Below are 14,409 nucleotides of genomic sequence, written 5' to 3' on the forward strand. Positions count from 1 at the left end.
TGATGATGGTCAAAGTAGAGAGGATAAAAATGTAGACTGGCAATGGCAAGGAAAGCGTTTCCGAAGAAGAGAAATTTGTTAACATCGAGTATAGATTTAAGTGTCAGGAAGTCACTTCTGAAAGTATTTGTATGGAGTCTACCCACGTATGGAAGTGAAACATGGATGATAAGTAGTTAGACAAGAAGAGAATAGAAGCTTTCGAAATGTGGTGCTACAGAAGAATGCTGAAGATTATTAGATGGGTAGATCACATAACTAATGAGGTGTTGAATAGGATTGGGGTGAAGAGAAGAGAAGTTTGTGGCACAACTTGACTAGAAGAAGGGATCAGTTGGTAGGACATGTTCTGAGGCATCAAGGGATCACCAATTTAGTATTGGAGGGCAGCGTGGAGGGTAAAAATCATAGAGGGAGACCAAGTGATGAATATACTAAGCAGATTCAGAAGGATGTAGGCTGCAGTACGTACTGGGAGATGAAGAAGCTTGCTCAGGATAGAGTAGCATGGAGAGCTGCATCAAACCAGTCTCAGGACTGATGACCACAACAACAGCATTGAAATCAAAGACATTTCCTGATTTAAAACTCTTCATAGATATAATGTCAAGTGTTGAATTCTTCATACAAGCCCAATTACATTTAAAAATTCATATTAGTTTGAAATCAGATATTACATTACTGCAAGTTTTAATTTTTTAAATTTTTTAGACATTGTGACAATAATTTCAGGTTCTTGTCAGTTATACATTTTGTGCCCTTCATTTGCTTTGTGGAATATTATACGGGATATTATGAATGTTGGAAAATTCGAGTGACAGTCAAACATATGTGGAAACACTGTAGGAGAAAATGTTGGTGTGGTCCACAATAGATTTGGAAATGTGCAAGCTATTACTACTAACAGCAATGAAATAGGACAGGTGCCTACTCGCCACATAGGGGAATTACTGTGTCACAGAGAGACACATTTAAAAGTAGGTAAAGCAATTGGGTTAAATTCTTCTTTGGGTAGAAAAAAATGTGCACACACAATCTAATCAGAAATATCCGGACACCACTATATAATGCGAAATTGACCACAAGATGACATGAGAAGCAATCCTGCCAGTATAAATTGAGGTGGGGAGTACTGGGTCGTCATAAGAGAAGCAGTAGCAGCAGAATGGATTAGCCAGGGCTTTGAATCTGAGGTGGTCATAGGATGTCACCTGAGTATCAGATCTATCAGGAACATTTCAGCCCTTGTAGAGCTCTCTAAGTTGACTGTGGTTGATGCGATGTGAAGTGGACAAGGGAAGGAACTGTCATGGCTAAGGCAAGGCTAGGGAGATTTCATTTACTATTGAACAGGGACTGTTGAGCACTGCAGAGGGTGGTTGTAAAAAAATTGTATGAAATCAACAGAAGGAATCACTTGTGAGTTTGAAAGTGCTACCAGCAGTCCATCAAGCATCTTGATTGTGCATAGGGAGTTAAAACAGAATGGAATAAAATTGCTGAGCAGCTCCTCAGAAGCCACACATTTCTGTAGTCAATTCTAAGTGATACTTGAGGTGGTGTAAAGAGTGGCGTCATTGGACAGTGGATGACTGGAAACAAGTGATTTGGAGTGATGAATCATGCTATAGCCTGTGGCTATCCCCTGGAAGGATTTGGCTTTGGCAAATCCCTCAAGAACATTACCTGCCATCATGTGCAGTGCCAAAAGTGAAGTATGGAGGAACTGGTAATACGGTATCGGGTGTATTTGGGGGTTAGGGTGTGAGCTCCTTATTGTGCATAGGAAAACACTAAATGCAGAATGATATCAACAAATTTTACATTATTTACTTCATGCAGCAGAGGAACAGTTTGGGCATCATGACCACTGTATTAGTATGACAATGCACCTTGTCATAATATAACTTCTGTGAGACAATTGTTTGTGAACAGTAAAATTCTTGAAGTGGACTGAACTGAACTCAATAGAACATCTTTGGCATGAGTGAGAACGTCAACTTTGTTCCAGACCCCAGCATCCAACATAACTACCTTTTCTGGTTTTGGCTCTTAAGGAAGAATGGGCTGCCATTCAATGACAAAAAATTCAACGAAAATTTTCCCCACTAGATGGCGCTATAAGTGTTGTAACATAAATGGGTTTGGCTCCAAATGACAGATGATGTGCAGTATGATGGCTATGGTGTGAGTTACACATTAAACCAACCAGACTGTGATACTGTGCAATGTGAACGACCTATCTGCTTAAAAAAAAAAAAATTCTGTGTAATTGACAGGTCCTTGGAGAAGGAAATGGGCTTTGTCTGTCCATACAATGTTCCATGGCCATTCACCATCCACTTCCACACAAGTAAGAAATTCTAGAGAGAATGTTTGTCTCACTGGAAGGTCAGCATGAAGCATCTTCTGAATTTTGTATAGACAGCAATGCAGGACATTTCTTAAAATTTTATGCGCCATACTCGCTGTCATGTCCAATGTTTAAACAATTCCTGGTGTACTACATCTTTGCATAACACCACTTGACTACTCCTGCATCATCTACTGACGTCAGATCCTGCCTCTGCCACACTCCACTTAAAACAAACCTGTCTTTTTTAATTTCATATTTATTCTCTCCAGGTCCTTGGTAGACAATGGACAAACACTATTTTCCACATGCTTGAGTGTCCGGTACTTCTGCAGAGCTACTGCCATAGTCACCATTCTTGTACAAACGAGCTTTGCCAGCAACATGTGATCGTGCATAGAGACAGTAATGCTGAGCATTTTCGATGAAAACTGAGGAACAGCTGTGTACCATGTATCTTAATTTTGCATATTCTGCCACTGACACTGCCATCTAGTGGTAGAATTTTTGTTAATTTTTCTCTCCATAACATTTCGCCCTTCTTCTATAATAAATTCCATTAAAATTTGACATCATTCTGAGCAGTGGTTCATTTTCTACAGCTTTTTGGAACTGAAACTTGAATCATAATCACCCTGAACTTTAAATGTGCTTGTCTGCCAGTCAGCAACTTCTCTCATTGGTGAGAAGCAATTTATCCTGTTTTGTTGCTGTTATTTCATCCTGGGCTTTTCACTGTCTGATCAAGCTATTACAAGACATATCTTAAGATTAGGCAAACAGGTAGGGAGATTATTAATAAGATTATGGAGTCTTAACTTGAGACTCATTATTTTTGGAGACTTCAATATTAATTTCATATTTGGGATTGTTTATTGTCAAAAGGTGGTTTGTTCTCAACCACTAAGTGACTTACTGTACCTTTCCAATACTTCTCAGTAATTTCCTCTTTCCTCCCCAAAGAAACAATATTTAGTTTCAAAAGCTAGGATTGCTGTGTTCTGTTTTAAATGTTTCAGTTAACTGCATCAGGAATTTTGCCTCCCAAAGGCAGTTATGCACCAGCCATTCTGTTTCCTTGTAATGTAACCTTTTCTCTACCAAATTATCCATTTGAGACTAATAGTCATGCAAACATTAAGTTAGTGGTAAAGCTAGATGGGCCATTCACAGCAAGAAGTTTTGTGTATAGCAATGCTGAATTATACACATTGTGAAGTTGCCCACAGTGAATTTTTTTATTAGTGCTAAGACTATTGGTACAACTGAAACTTTGATTGCATGATAATTTTATGGCAAATACAACACAGATAAGGAATACTTGCTTTTAGGGAATATTTGCTTTTACCGTGCCATTTTGCTTTTCCAATTCTGTACAGCCAGCCTGATTTAGGTTTTTCCGAGCCATTTCAGGCAATGGTTCCTTCATCAAAGCCACAGCTGACCACTTGTCCTACCTCATAAAAGCGTATATGAGGGTGTGCTGAAAAGTAATTCATCAGAATTTTTTTATTCTGTTCTCAATATTGGGTGAGGTATTACATGTCATGCGTATTAATCTGTCTACTTTTCCACTTTGCTGACACAAGTTCTAACCCTCTGCCACTAGAGGGCTCCAAATTGTTGCGTGTAACATGGTGATAACTATGTCGGTGCTTGAGGAACAATGTGCTACAATCAAGTTTCTAACTGCACAGAATGTGCCTACAACCAAGATCCACAGAAGAATAAACGCTGTGTATGGTGATAATCGCATCAACATCAGTAACGTATGATGTTGTGACAGGTGATGAAAGCTGGGTCACATTTTGATCCCAAAACAAAATAACATCAATAGAGTTCTGCCACAAAGGCTGTACTTACACATTTATCAGCAATGGATATTTCTGCTTCCTATCTATGTTAGGTGGGAGCCACATTTGAACTTGAGCTTTGAATCCTCCTGGTACCTCAACCTGTAAGTGACGAACTGATGGCAGTGATTTGTGTTGCAGCAGTTTCCGTATTTCTTCATTACTTTCCCATACCATGACCTTCTTGCTGTCCTTAAAGGTGAAAAAAAAGCATTATAGTAAGCTCAGATATTGTGTTTTTGAAGAAATAATACTCCACTTAAAATTATGCAGATAATGGAATTCAGTAATTACATACTTTGGTTAAAATAAATAACATAAACATGTTATACATCAATGATGTAACCTGCCATTGTAGATAGCAACCTTAAGTACTAAGTTCCAGTGTGGAGATGCAGAAAATATGACTGTAATGTGGAATGTTGGGCAAAGTCTGGCAGAGGGATCAGCTACATTGTCGATTTCAGGTGCTATTCACACACCTGTCACACTTCAGCATCATAAAATTTCTATCAGCACTGTTGGGGTCCACGCTGACTTGCAACAATTCTTATTTAGTCATACAGTGCCCCACACCAAACACATTTCACAAACAAAAAGAAAATCTTAAACTGGCTGGAACATGTCAACTTGAGCTCTATAAATATAATGTGGCCTCTTATTTTATCCGTATAAATATTTGCACATACCTTTAGACATACCGAAAATGCATACAAAAACATTCAATAAAAGAAACTAAAAGGAAATGCACAGAACTTAAATTATTGCAGAAAAGACAACTAAACTAAGCATATCAGAGACTTCACATGGACATCTTGATATTCTCATAGTGTAAAAGTACAAAAATGCATCACTACCACACAACCCCTCATACAGTGTGGAACATCCAGGATGCTCTGGCACCTAAACCTTATTCACCAACAGGCTCCTGTGTGGGTCAGATGTCATGGTGATGGCAACACTATCAGTTGCAGCGCAGGTATATCCACAAGTTGTGAGGCAGGATTGGTTGGTGTCTGGGAGTTATGATCCAGTGGCTGTACTGTGATGTGTTGATGAGGTGCAGCATTGGTTGGTGTCTGGGAGTTATGATCCAGTGGCTGTACTGTGATGTGTTGATGAGGTATCCAGTACCATTGAGCACAAAATTCACGTCAGTTTGACAAGTCTGATGGATACTTTCAAAGGAGTTCCATCGTATAGGATGTCCATGGTGTGATCCCCTCTACTCAACACTGGGAAAGGGCTGGTGTATGGTGGCTGTAGTGGCAATCTGACTTGAATCTGTACACAGCACAACATGCAAACAGCTGTGTAAGTCTTTGTGCACATGGTGATAAGGAGCAGGCCATGGATATTGATGCAGTGGTGTTTTAACTGCTGCACTAACTGTGGAAGTTCCACCATGTCAGATAGCGGTGCTGGCAATAAGCAATCTGCTGGACTGTGTAGAGGCTAACCATTAACAATTTTGGCTATCAATATTAAGTTTGTATGCAATTCAGAGGCCTAAGAGGACTAAATGAAGTTCCTCCATCCACTTTTCTTGGCGACACATTAGTGATACCTTCAAGGGTCTTTGCCACCATTCTACCATACTAGTGGGGTGACAGCCAGTTGTATGGTGCTGCAAAAGCTACAGATTTTGGCTATTTCATGGAACAAGTAGGTTCAGATTGGCAACTTTGATCAGTTGTAACTTGGAGAGGGTAGCCAAAATGTGCAATCCATGTTCACATAAGTATTTTTTTCATAGTTTCTGCTGAGATGTCAGCACTCAGGGTTGCCTCTCCTTACCATGTGTACCTATCTGTGGCCATGAACATGTATCTGTTAAACATCCAATGGTGGAAGAGGGCCAACGAGATCGCTGTGAACATGGGCAGATCCAGCTGGTGCACCTTGGAAGTTACCATCAGCATGTAAGTGGTGACAAAATTTGCTCTGTTGGCACAGTATGCTGAAATGTGCCCACATGCATGCATTTTCCTTCAGGGAAGGCCACACAAAGTGGCCCATAAAAAAATCTGACCATAGCATTGTCCCCTGATGAGAGCCAAAGATGCAGTTGAAGGCTGTCTTGCAGCACTTCTGTGAAATATATGGGCTTGGCTTGTTATGGGATATGTCACACCACAGTTTCAACATAGAGTTGGGCATAGTGATCTGGTTGAGGTGTAGCTCTGTAGATAAGTAACTCAAAAACCATTGTCACTGTGGATCAGTGTCCTGCTGTGCTGTGAGTCCTCTGTAGTGTTCTGGCCACATGTCGTAAGTCTTGCTTCACGCAGTAGAGAATGGCAAAACAGAGGCAGCCGGCGACCGAGGCGTTCCAAAGTAAGCATGGCACGGATAGCCTTGCTGACAGTAGCAGTCTACCAACAAGCTGACGCAAGGACACACACAGACCGAGAACCGAGCAAAGCCTGGAGAGTGCTGAGTAAGGGGAAGTGTGGCCAGCACGCTAAGTTATGCTGCAGTATACTGCGGGAGTAATAACAAAAGGGTAAAAAACGTCCTCCTTCTGGATATAAATAATGGAGTGCAGGCAGCAACAGACAGAAGCCATTAGGAAGCAGTTCGGATCTGAGGACGGATGTGCTCTGTGTCCGAATGTTCAGTCTTTGTAGGTGACAATTTCGGAAGTCTGTTCCAGCTCGCAGGAGTCATCCGTTCGCTGCCAGATGTCAACTTGTCAACTTCAGTTCTGGGGGTTGGCCCAAGTTTGGTCGGCACCATGGCTGACTAACTACAGCGAGAACTTCCAGCAGGACCGGCCGCAGCGCGATCTAGGTCACAGGTGCCACCAGGGACTGACGTCCAGACCTCACGGCAACCCAGCCCCATTGCGCGTGGTCCATCCATGACGGGACCTTGCAGACATCGCGACTGATGGCTTCCCGGCCGCCGGTGCAGCAGGCGTCAGCAGCTGGCCCCACGGCATGTGGACGAGTTCATCTCAACCACAGGGCATCCTGGCTTCAGCGGAGCACTGGTGGCCTGAGGCTGCTGAGTGCGATCAGTGGCACGCGTTGCTTGCATTGTCGGAGAATCTACACAGCAACAGCCAGGCGGAAAGATCCGGGCTGGCTGGGCAGCAATGATGAGGGAGAAATTGTAAAGAAAGTTCAATAAATAATTGTAAAGCTCCATGCCATCTCAGTCTTTGGTGCAGCCACTGTGTCGGCTGCTAACAAGTGGAGAGAAGCCGTAACAAGTGGTGCAGAAGCCGTAACAAGTGCCTCCTCCGTAACAGTAGTCTACAGTCTCCACCGGACCACAAATATGAGAAAAGTGGTCAGTCACTAAATTTTCAGCACCTTTAATATGTTGAGTGTCTGAAATAAACTGGCTTACAAGCTTAGTATGTTGACACTGACTAAGTGAGCACTCGCCACTGAAGTTCTTGAATGGCGAAGTAATGGATTTATGATCTGTAAAAACAGTCACTGGTCGAGCTTCTATTTGATGTCTGAATTATCTGACTGCTTTGTAGATTACTAACAGCTCTCTACTTCATGCACACCACTTCTATTAAGCTTGTCAAAACGTTTTAGAGTGCTGCTCCGATTATGACTGACTTGCTTTGATGGCTATAGGCAGGTGTGCATGAGACAACAGGTGAGCGAGTAACACTGCTTGACTGAAGCTCACCTGGAGGTCATGGGATGCCTTGTCCATTTTGTGTGTCCACTTAACAGGTCTATGTACAGTGATGTCACAACCCTTGAGAGAATCTGTGAGCAGTGTCTGTACAACCGCCATTACTGGGAGGTGATGGCGGCAACAATATTCCATACCCAGGAATGATCTCAGTTGATGGTAATCTGCTGGATTTGGCAGAGACTGTAGTGCTTCAGTCTTCTCTGCCAACAGGCAAATGCTGTCAGCTGAAACAGTACGGCCTAGGAATGTGACTTGAGTCATCCCAATAATGCATTTGTTTTCATGTAATACTTTTCCATGGTCAAACAGTCCAGTCGCTACTGGTATCTTGTTCTATACTTCTTTACAATCAAGGACACTAAAATCCTTTACACCAGCAGGTGTGCATGTGAAGTCCCCTGCGTTGGAGACCAGATACTGGTCTGGTATCATTCTTGCATTTAAGGTCTGGTAATCACCAAACCTCATGACCTATCTGTCTTGTGGAAAAGGTGTAGGGACAAAGGCAAGTGCTGTCAGACCAATAAATGATTTCAGTCTGCAACATTTCCTCAAAAATTGCCTTTGTCTCTGTTAAGCACTCAGGTGCAATTCTGTGTGCACATAGTGAGACGGGTTGTCCGAGTGTAGTTCTATTGTGTTGACATCATTACAGAGAATGTATATCTGCATTTTCTTGATGCTGTAGTTGTGTGGTTCTCAGAAGGCTTCTATGTTGTAATTGTACTATGTTTGTTGGAGGTGCATGCATTGTCGATTCTCTTTAAGACACTGTAAACAGGATGGTCTCTGGCCCCTGATACTGCACTCTTGTCAACTGAACTCAGTAGTCATGTACCTTGTAGGTCAACTGCTAGAACAAAGTTTTTGAAGAAGTCAGTACTGAAAATAGGTTGAGAGATATCACTAAGTACAAATGCCTAGAGAAACAAGTGAACTATTTGTATCCATAGGTGTTGATTGCAGAGTTGTTGACTGCCTTCAACCGTATTTGTATATCCGGTTTGTTGTCTGGCACATTGCTGGCAGGCAGTGTGTTGATATCAGAGCTAGTGTCTACAAGGAATATCGTTCCTGTATGCCTGTCTGCCACTTACAATCTTCTTGACGTTGTTGAATGTGCATGTCGAGGTGGCTGCTGCTGACAGTGGGTAGACACTATACTGCTACTGTGGATGCACTGGTTATGTGAGTAACTGCATGGTGAAGTACACTTTATTGAGTGTTGGCCAACATGCTTGTTGCAACAGCAAACACTATGGGAGCTCTTCCAATGGTCCTGAGTTCAACTGCTACAGCCATGTCATTGCTGCTGCATGCACATCAGTGTTGCCAGTGCTTCCACTGTGGTTCTTAAGCTTCAGATTTCATTGGAAATGCTCAACAGGTATTGTGATGTGATAGCTGCGGAATCTGGAGTCATTGTCTCAGTTAAGCTTGGCAAGCAGTGGTCCACCAATGTTATGGCAATTGTTGCAGACACCTGAAGAGTTTCGTAGACCCTATCGGCAACTTGCAGTAATTTTTTGTGTGACTTATCATTGTATACCACCAATGCCATCCATACTTGTGTCAGCAGTTGTTGCTGCCAACTGTGTAGTAACAAATCACTGGACACTGTGGGGCTGATCACTAAATTACAAAGATCTCACCAGAACTCTGATGGGGCTTGTCACCCTGTTTCTCCTGGTGTAGTACTTGCCTTACACTGAGATAGGTGGAATTTGTATAGTGGGATATGAGCTCATCTTTCAGATTGTTGTAAGCTCCACATGGTGGGAGGTGCACTGTAATGTCTGGCACCATCGTTGGCACCACTGTTGTGGTTGGTTGGTCGGTTGGGTTAAAAGAGGGGGGAAGGGACCAAACTGTAAGGTCATCGGTCCCTTGTTCAGAAGGAAACAATGGCACAAGGGTGATAATAAGATAATGAGACTTACAGCACAAAACAGAATGAAAGGAAAAACCCAACACTGACTGAAGGGCAACAAACAATTAAATGGACAAAAGGAGACAAGAAAACCACAAAGACACAAGAAATAGGTAGAAGAGGTTAAAACAAGAAAGCAGATTACCATGGCTGGCTGACAATGAGGATAAAAAGGAAAAGCCAGCCACTCTGCAACACATTAAAACCTCCACCCTGAAAGCACTAGAGTGGAGGACACACAGGGACAAAGGATATGTGCTAAAACTTAGAGCAAGTGATAAAACTCAACCTCACAAATAAAACGTAAAACTAAAGCTGCTGTTGCGGCATTGTCACCCAACACCGAAGGTAGGGTGCCGGGAAAATTAAATGTCTGGCGCAGAGCGGCTAAAAGTGGGCAGTCCAGCAAGAGATGGATGATAATCATTCATGAGCCACAGTGACACCGAGGTGGGTTCACAACATAGGAGGTAACCATGTGTCAGCCACATATGGCCAGTGCGGAGCTGACAGAGAACCACAGAGTCCCTGTAAGAGGCGCACACAGAGGTCTTCCACACATTCATAGTTTCCTTAATGGCACACAGCTTGTTGTGCATACTGGGGATATGTCATTCCATCTCACAAAGCCACAAAACCTTGCGGCACAATACTGAATGCAGGTCGGTTTCTGAGAATCCATAAGCAGTTTCTGCATGGCCTGTTTGACCAGCCTGTCAGAATGTTCATTGCCTGCGATTCCGACATGACCTGGGGCCCATATAAACACCACTGAATGACTGACCATTCCAGGGCATAGATGGACTCCTGGATGGTCACTACCAAAGGATGACAAGGGTAGCACTGGTCGATAGTTTGTAGGCTCAAGGAGTCAGTACACAGGAGAAATCACTCGCCTCAGCATGAGTGGATGTGCTCAAGAGCCAAGATATGGCCACCAGCTCTGCAGTGAAAACACTGCAGCCATCTGACAAGGAGTGCTGTTCTTTCATGTCCTCCACGAACATAGGCAAAGCCAATGTGACCATCAACCATTGAGCCATTGGTGTAAACCACTTCATGGCTCCGGTAAATGTTGACAATCGAGAGGAAGTGACAGTGGAGAGGCCGGCTGGAGTGGCCGAGCGGTTCTAGGCACTACAGTCTGAAACCGTGCGACCACTATGGTTGCAGGTTTGAATCCTGCCTCGGCCATGGATGTGTGTGATGTCCTTAGGTTAGTTAGGTTTAAGTAGTTCTAAATTCTAGGGCACTGATGACCTCAGATGTTAAGTCCCATAGTGCTCAGAGCCATTTTTTTGACAATGGAGAGTTGCAGGGTTAACTGAGTCCTTAGGGCCACGTGGTAGGTCTAGGCAAAGCCATGGCATAGGTGTACACCATGGAGGCGTTTGCAAATGAAACTTGAGTATAGGTGGTAAAGGCAAGGACTCCAGTTCGGAGAGAAGGGATCGCACACAGACTGCAATTGTAAGCCCTGACCTGGGCTGCCAATGAGGGAGATGAATCACTGTGGGTGGGAAAAGGAGACAGTAATTCAGATGTGCAGGAGAATGATGAACACATGCAACGTAACTGGAGAGCAATTGTGCATGCCTAACCAGCAATGGAGGGACTCCGGCCTCCACCAGGACGCTGGTCACTGGACTCGGCCCTAAAAGCTCCTGTCGCTAGGTGAACGCCACAGTGGTGTACTGGGTTGAGTAAACCCAATGCTGAGGGTGCCGCTGAACCATAAACCACACTCCCATAATCAAGGCAGGATTGAACAAGGGCTCTGTAGAGCTGCAGCAGCGTACAGCAATCTGCGTGTTGCTCAGGCAGGAGGGCATTGAGGTGCTGCCAGCACTTCCACTTAAGCTGTTGGAGATGGGGAAGCCAAGTCAATCGGGCATCAAAAACCAGTCCTAAGAATCAATATGTCTCCATTATGGTGAGTGGATCATCATTAAGGTAAAGTTCTGGTTCCGGATGAATGGTATGATGCCAACAGAAATGCATAACACACAACTTTGCAGCCAAAAACTGGAAACCATGGGCTAGAGCCCAGGACTGCCTTGTGGACGAATCTCTGTAGGTGCTGCTCAGCAACACCAGTACTGGTGGAGCAGTTCGAAATGCAGAAGTTGTCTGCATACAGAGAAGGTGAGACGGACGGGCCTACAGCTGCTGCTAGACTGTTAATGGCCCTGTGCGACCCCATTCTGCTGGATATGGGGGGAACTATGGGAGATACCAAGCTGGACATGAAAAGTACGAAGCGACAAGAAATTTTGGATAAAATCGGGAGTGAGCCTCAGAGACCCCACTTGTATAATGTGGCAAGGATATGATGTCACCAGGTGGTGTCATACACTTTTCATAAATCAAAAAAGATGGCAACCAGGTGTTGGTGTCTGGAAAAGGCTGTTCGGATGGCAGACTCGAGGAACACAAGATTATCAGTGGTAGAGCGACCATGGCAGAAGCCACCCTGACATGGAGAAAGCAGGCCAAATGGCTCCAGGACCCAACCAAACTGCTGACACACCATACGTTCCAGCAGCTTACAAAGAACATTGGTGAGGCTGATGGGCCAATAGTTATCCACATCAAGTGGGTTTTTACCGGGTTTAAGCAGCAGAATGATGGTGCTTTCCCACCACTGCGATGGAAAGATACCATGGCGCCAGATCCAATTTAAGATGATGAGGAGATGTTGCTTGTAGTCAGACGAGAGATGTTTAATCATCTGACTGTGGATATGATCTGGCCCAGTAGCTGTGTCGGGGCAATGCACAAGGGCACTGAGGAGCTCCCACTCTGTAAATAGGGCATTATAGGGTTCACTGTGGCGTGTAGCGAATGAGAGGACTTTCCTTTCCATCCGCCATTTGAGGGTGCAAAAGGCTAGGGGGTAGTTCTCCAATGCAGAGGCTTGAGCACAGTGGTCAGCAAAGTGATCAGCAATCACATTTGCGTCAGTAGATAACATGCCAACGATGTTAATGCCAGGTACACTGTTGGGGTCCGGTACTCAAAAAGACATCTGATCTTACTCAAAAAGACATGTGATCTTCGTCCAGACTTGGGAAGGTGACGTATGGTGCCCAATGGTGGAGACGTATCTCTCCCAACACTCCTGCCTCCATCTTCCGATAAGCTGGTGAATGCGGGTACGGAGCCACTTAAAGGCTATGAGGTGCTCCAGGGAAGTGTGCCACTTGTGCCACTGTAGAGCTCGCCAACACTCCTTAATTTCCTCAGTGACTTCCGGCAACCACCAAGGGACCGCCTAATCCAGGGTCACCCTAAAGAGCGAGGGATCGCATTTTCTGCCGCAGTAACGATTGTTGTAGTCACCTGCTCAACCACCACATTGATGTTACTGTGTGGGGGAGAGTCAACAGTGACCACAGAGGTGAAAATTTCCCCGTCTGCCTTGTTTAAAGTCCATCTGGACAGGCGTCCATGGGCCTGATGCCGGGGCAGTGACAGGAGGATGGGGAAGTGGTCACTATCACATAGTTCGTCATGTGTTCTCCAGTGGACAGATGGGAGAAGTCCTGGGCTGCAAATGGACAAATCAATGGCTAAGTGACAGCCACGAGCCACACTGAAATATGTGACAGCCCCAGTACTTAAAAGGCAGAGGTCGAAGTGAGGTAGTAAAGTTTTGACTTCTTGGCTAGTAAGCATGGCGTCAACCCACAAGGGGTTATGGGCTTGAAGAGGGGTTTGAAGGGGCACAGTTTCACTACAGAGTGAGTTTAGGACATAAATGTAAAACTCCACCTGACACTCGATTATAGTCTCTACGGTTCCTGTAATATCCCTTATAGCCGCGGAGGGCAGGGGTCGGCATTGCCGGGAACCAGGTTTCTTGGAGGCCAATGCAGAAAGTAGGTGTAAAGATTAACAGTTGCTATAGCTCAGCCAGACAGTGGAGAAAACCGCCATAATTCCACTGGAGGATGACGTCATTGTGAGACTGAGAACACATGGAACATTCAAGCAGTTTACGCCTCAGGGTCACTTGGTGTCACCGACTTATTGCCTGAGCAGTCTATATCCATTGCGTCTGAGGGGTCTTGCGAGATCTAGGACCTCAGTGGACGCTAGAACCTCCACCTTATACCCAGACATAGAGCTTGTAAGTAACGGTGGTGTGGGTGCCACCGAAATTTCCTTGGTCTTAGGGGTCTTCTTTTTGGACTTTTCTCGCTGCGCCAGGACTGATGATGATCTTGAAGTCCTACGACCAGCTGCTTTGGGCACTTCAGCCACTGGCGGGCATCTTTTTTCCCATTAGCAGAAACCTGGGAAAGGAGTGACCAAAGGGACCTCTTCCTGGCGAGAGGAGCCGAAGATGACTTACGCTTCTTCAGCTGAGAAGTGGGGACTGGTGTCCCTGATGGTTGGGGGGAGGGGGGGGGTGGCAGTGCTCCTGAGGTAGGTGGTGTGGGAGCAACATGGAGGGTAAGTGCCCCCCCCCCCCCCCCCCCCACCATGAAGGGGGCTTTGAGAGCCGACTGTGATGAGGCAACAACTGTTCTCGTAGCGGCGGTGTATGAGGAGGTCATAGCTACAGGATGTAGGCACTCATATTTTCTCTTACCCTCAGTGTA

The 14,409-nt window shown here is 44.7% G+C and overlaps 1 protein-coding gene across 3 annotated transcripts in view; it reads right to left on the reverse strand.

The window, feature by feature from the left end:
* LOC126483771 (venom dipeptidyl peptidase 4-like) overlaps positions 1 to 14,409 on the reverse strand; it is a 555,240-nt gene that overhangs the window by 7,846 nt on the left and 532,985 nt on the right. For all 3 annotated transcript variants that reach the window (XM_050106923.1, XM_050106922.1, XM_050106924.1), the window contains exon 12: positions 4,217 to 4,398. In XM_050106923.1, coding sequence (XP_049962880.1) covers positions 4,217 to 4,398 — 182 coding nt within the window. The remainder of the gene's footprint in view (positions 1 to 4,216; positions 4,399 to 14,409) is intronic.

The sequence above is a fragment of the Schistocerca serialis genome, chromosome 6, assembly GCF_023864345.2.
Source record: "Schistocerca serialis cubense isolate TAMUIC-IGC-003099 chromosome 6, iqSchSeri2.2, whole genome shotgun sequence".
Taxonomy (NCBI): Eukaryota; Metazoa; Arthropoda; class Insecta; order Orthoptera; family Acrididae; genus Schistocerca; species Schistocerca serialis.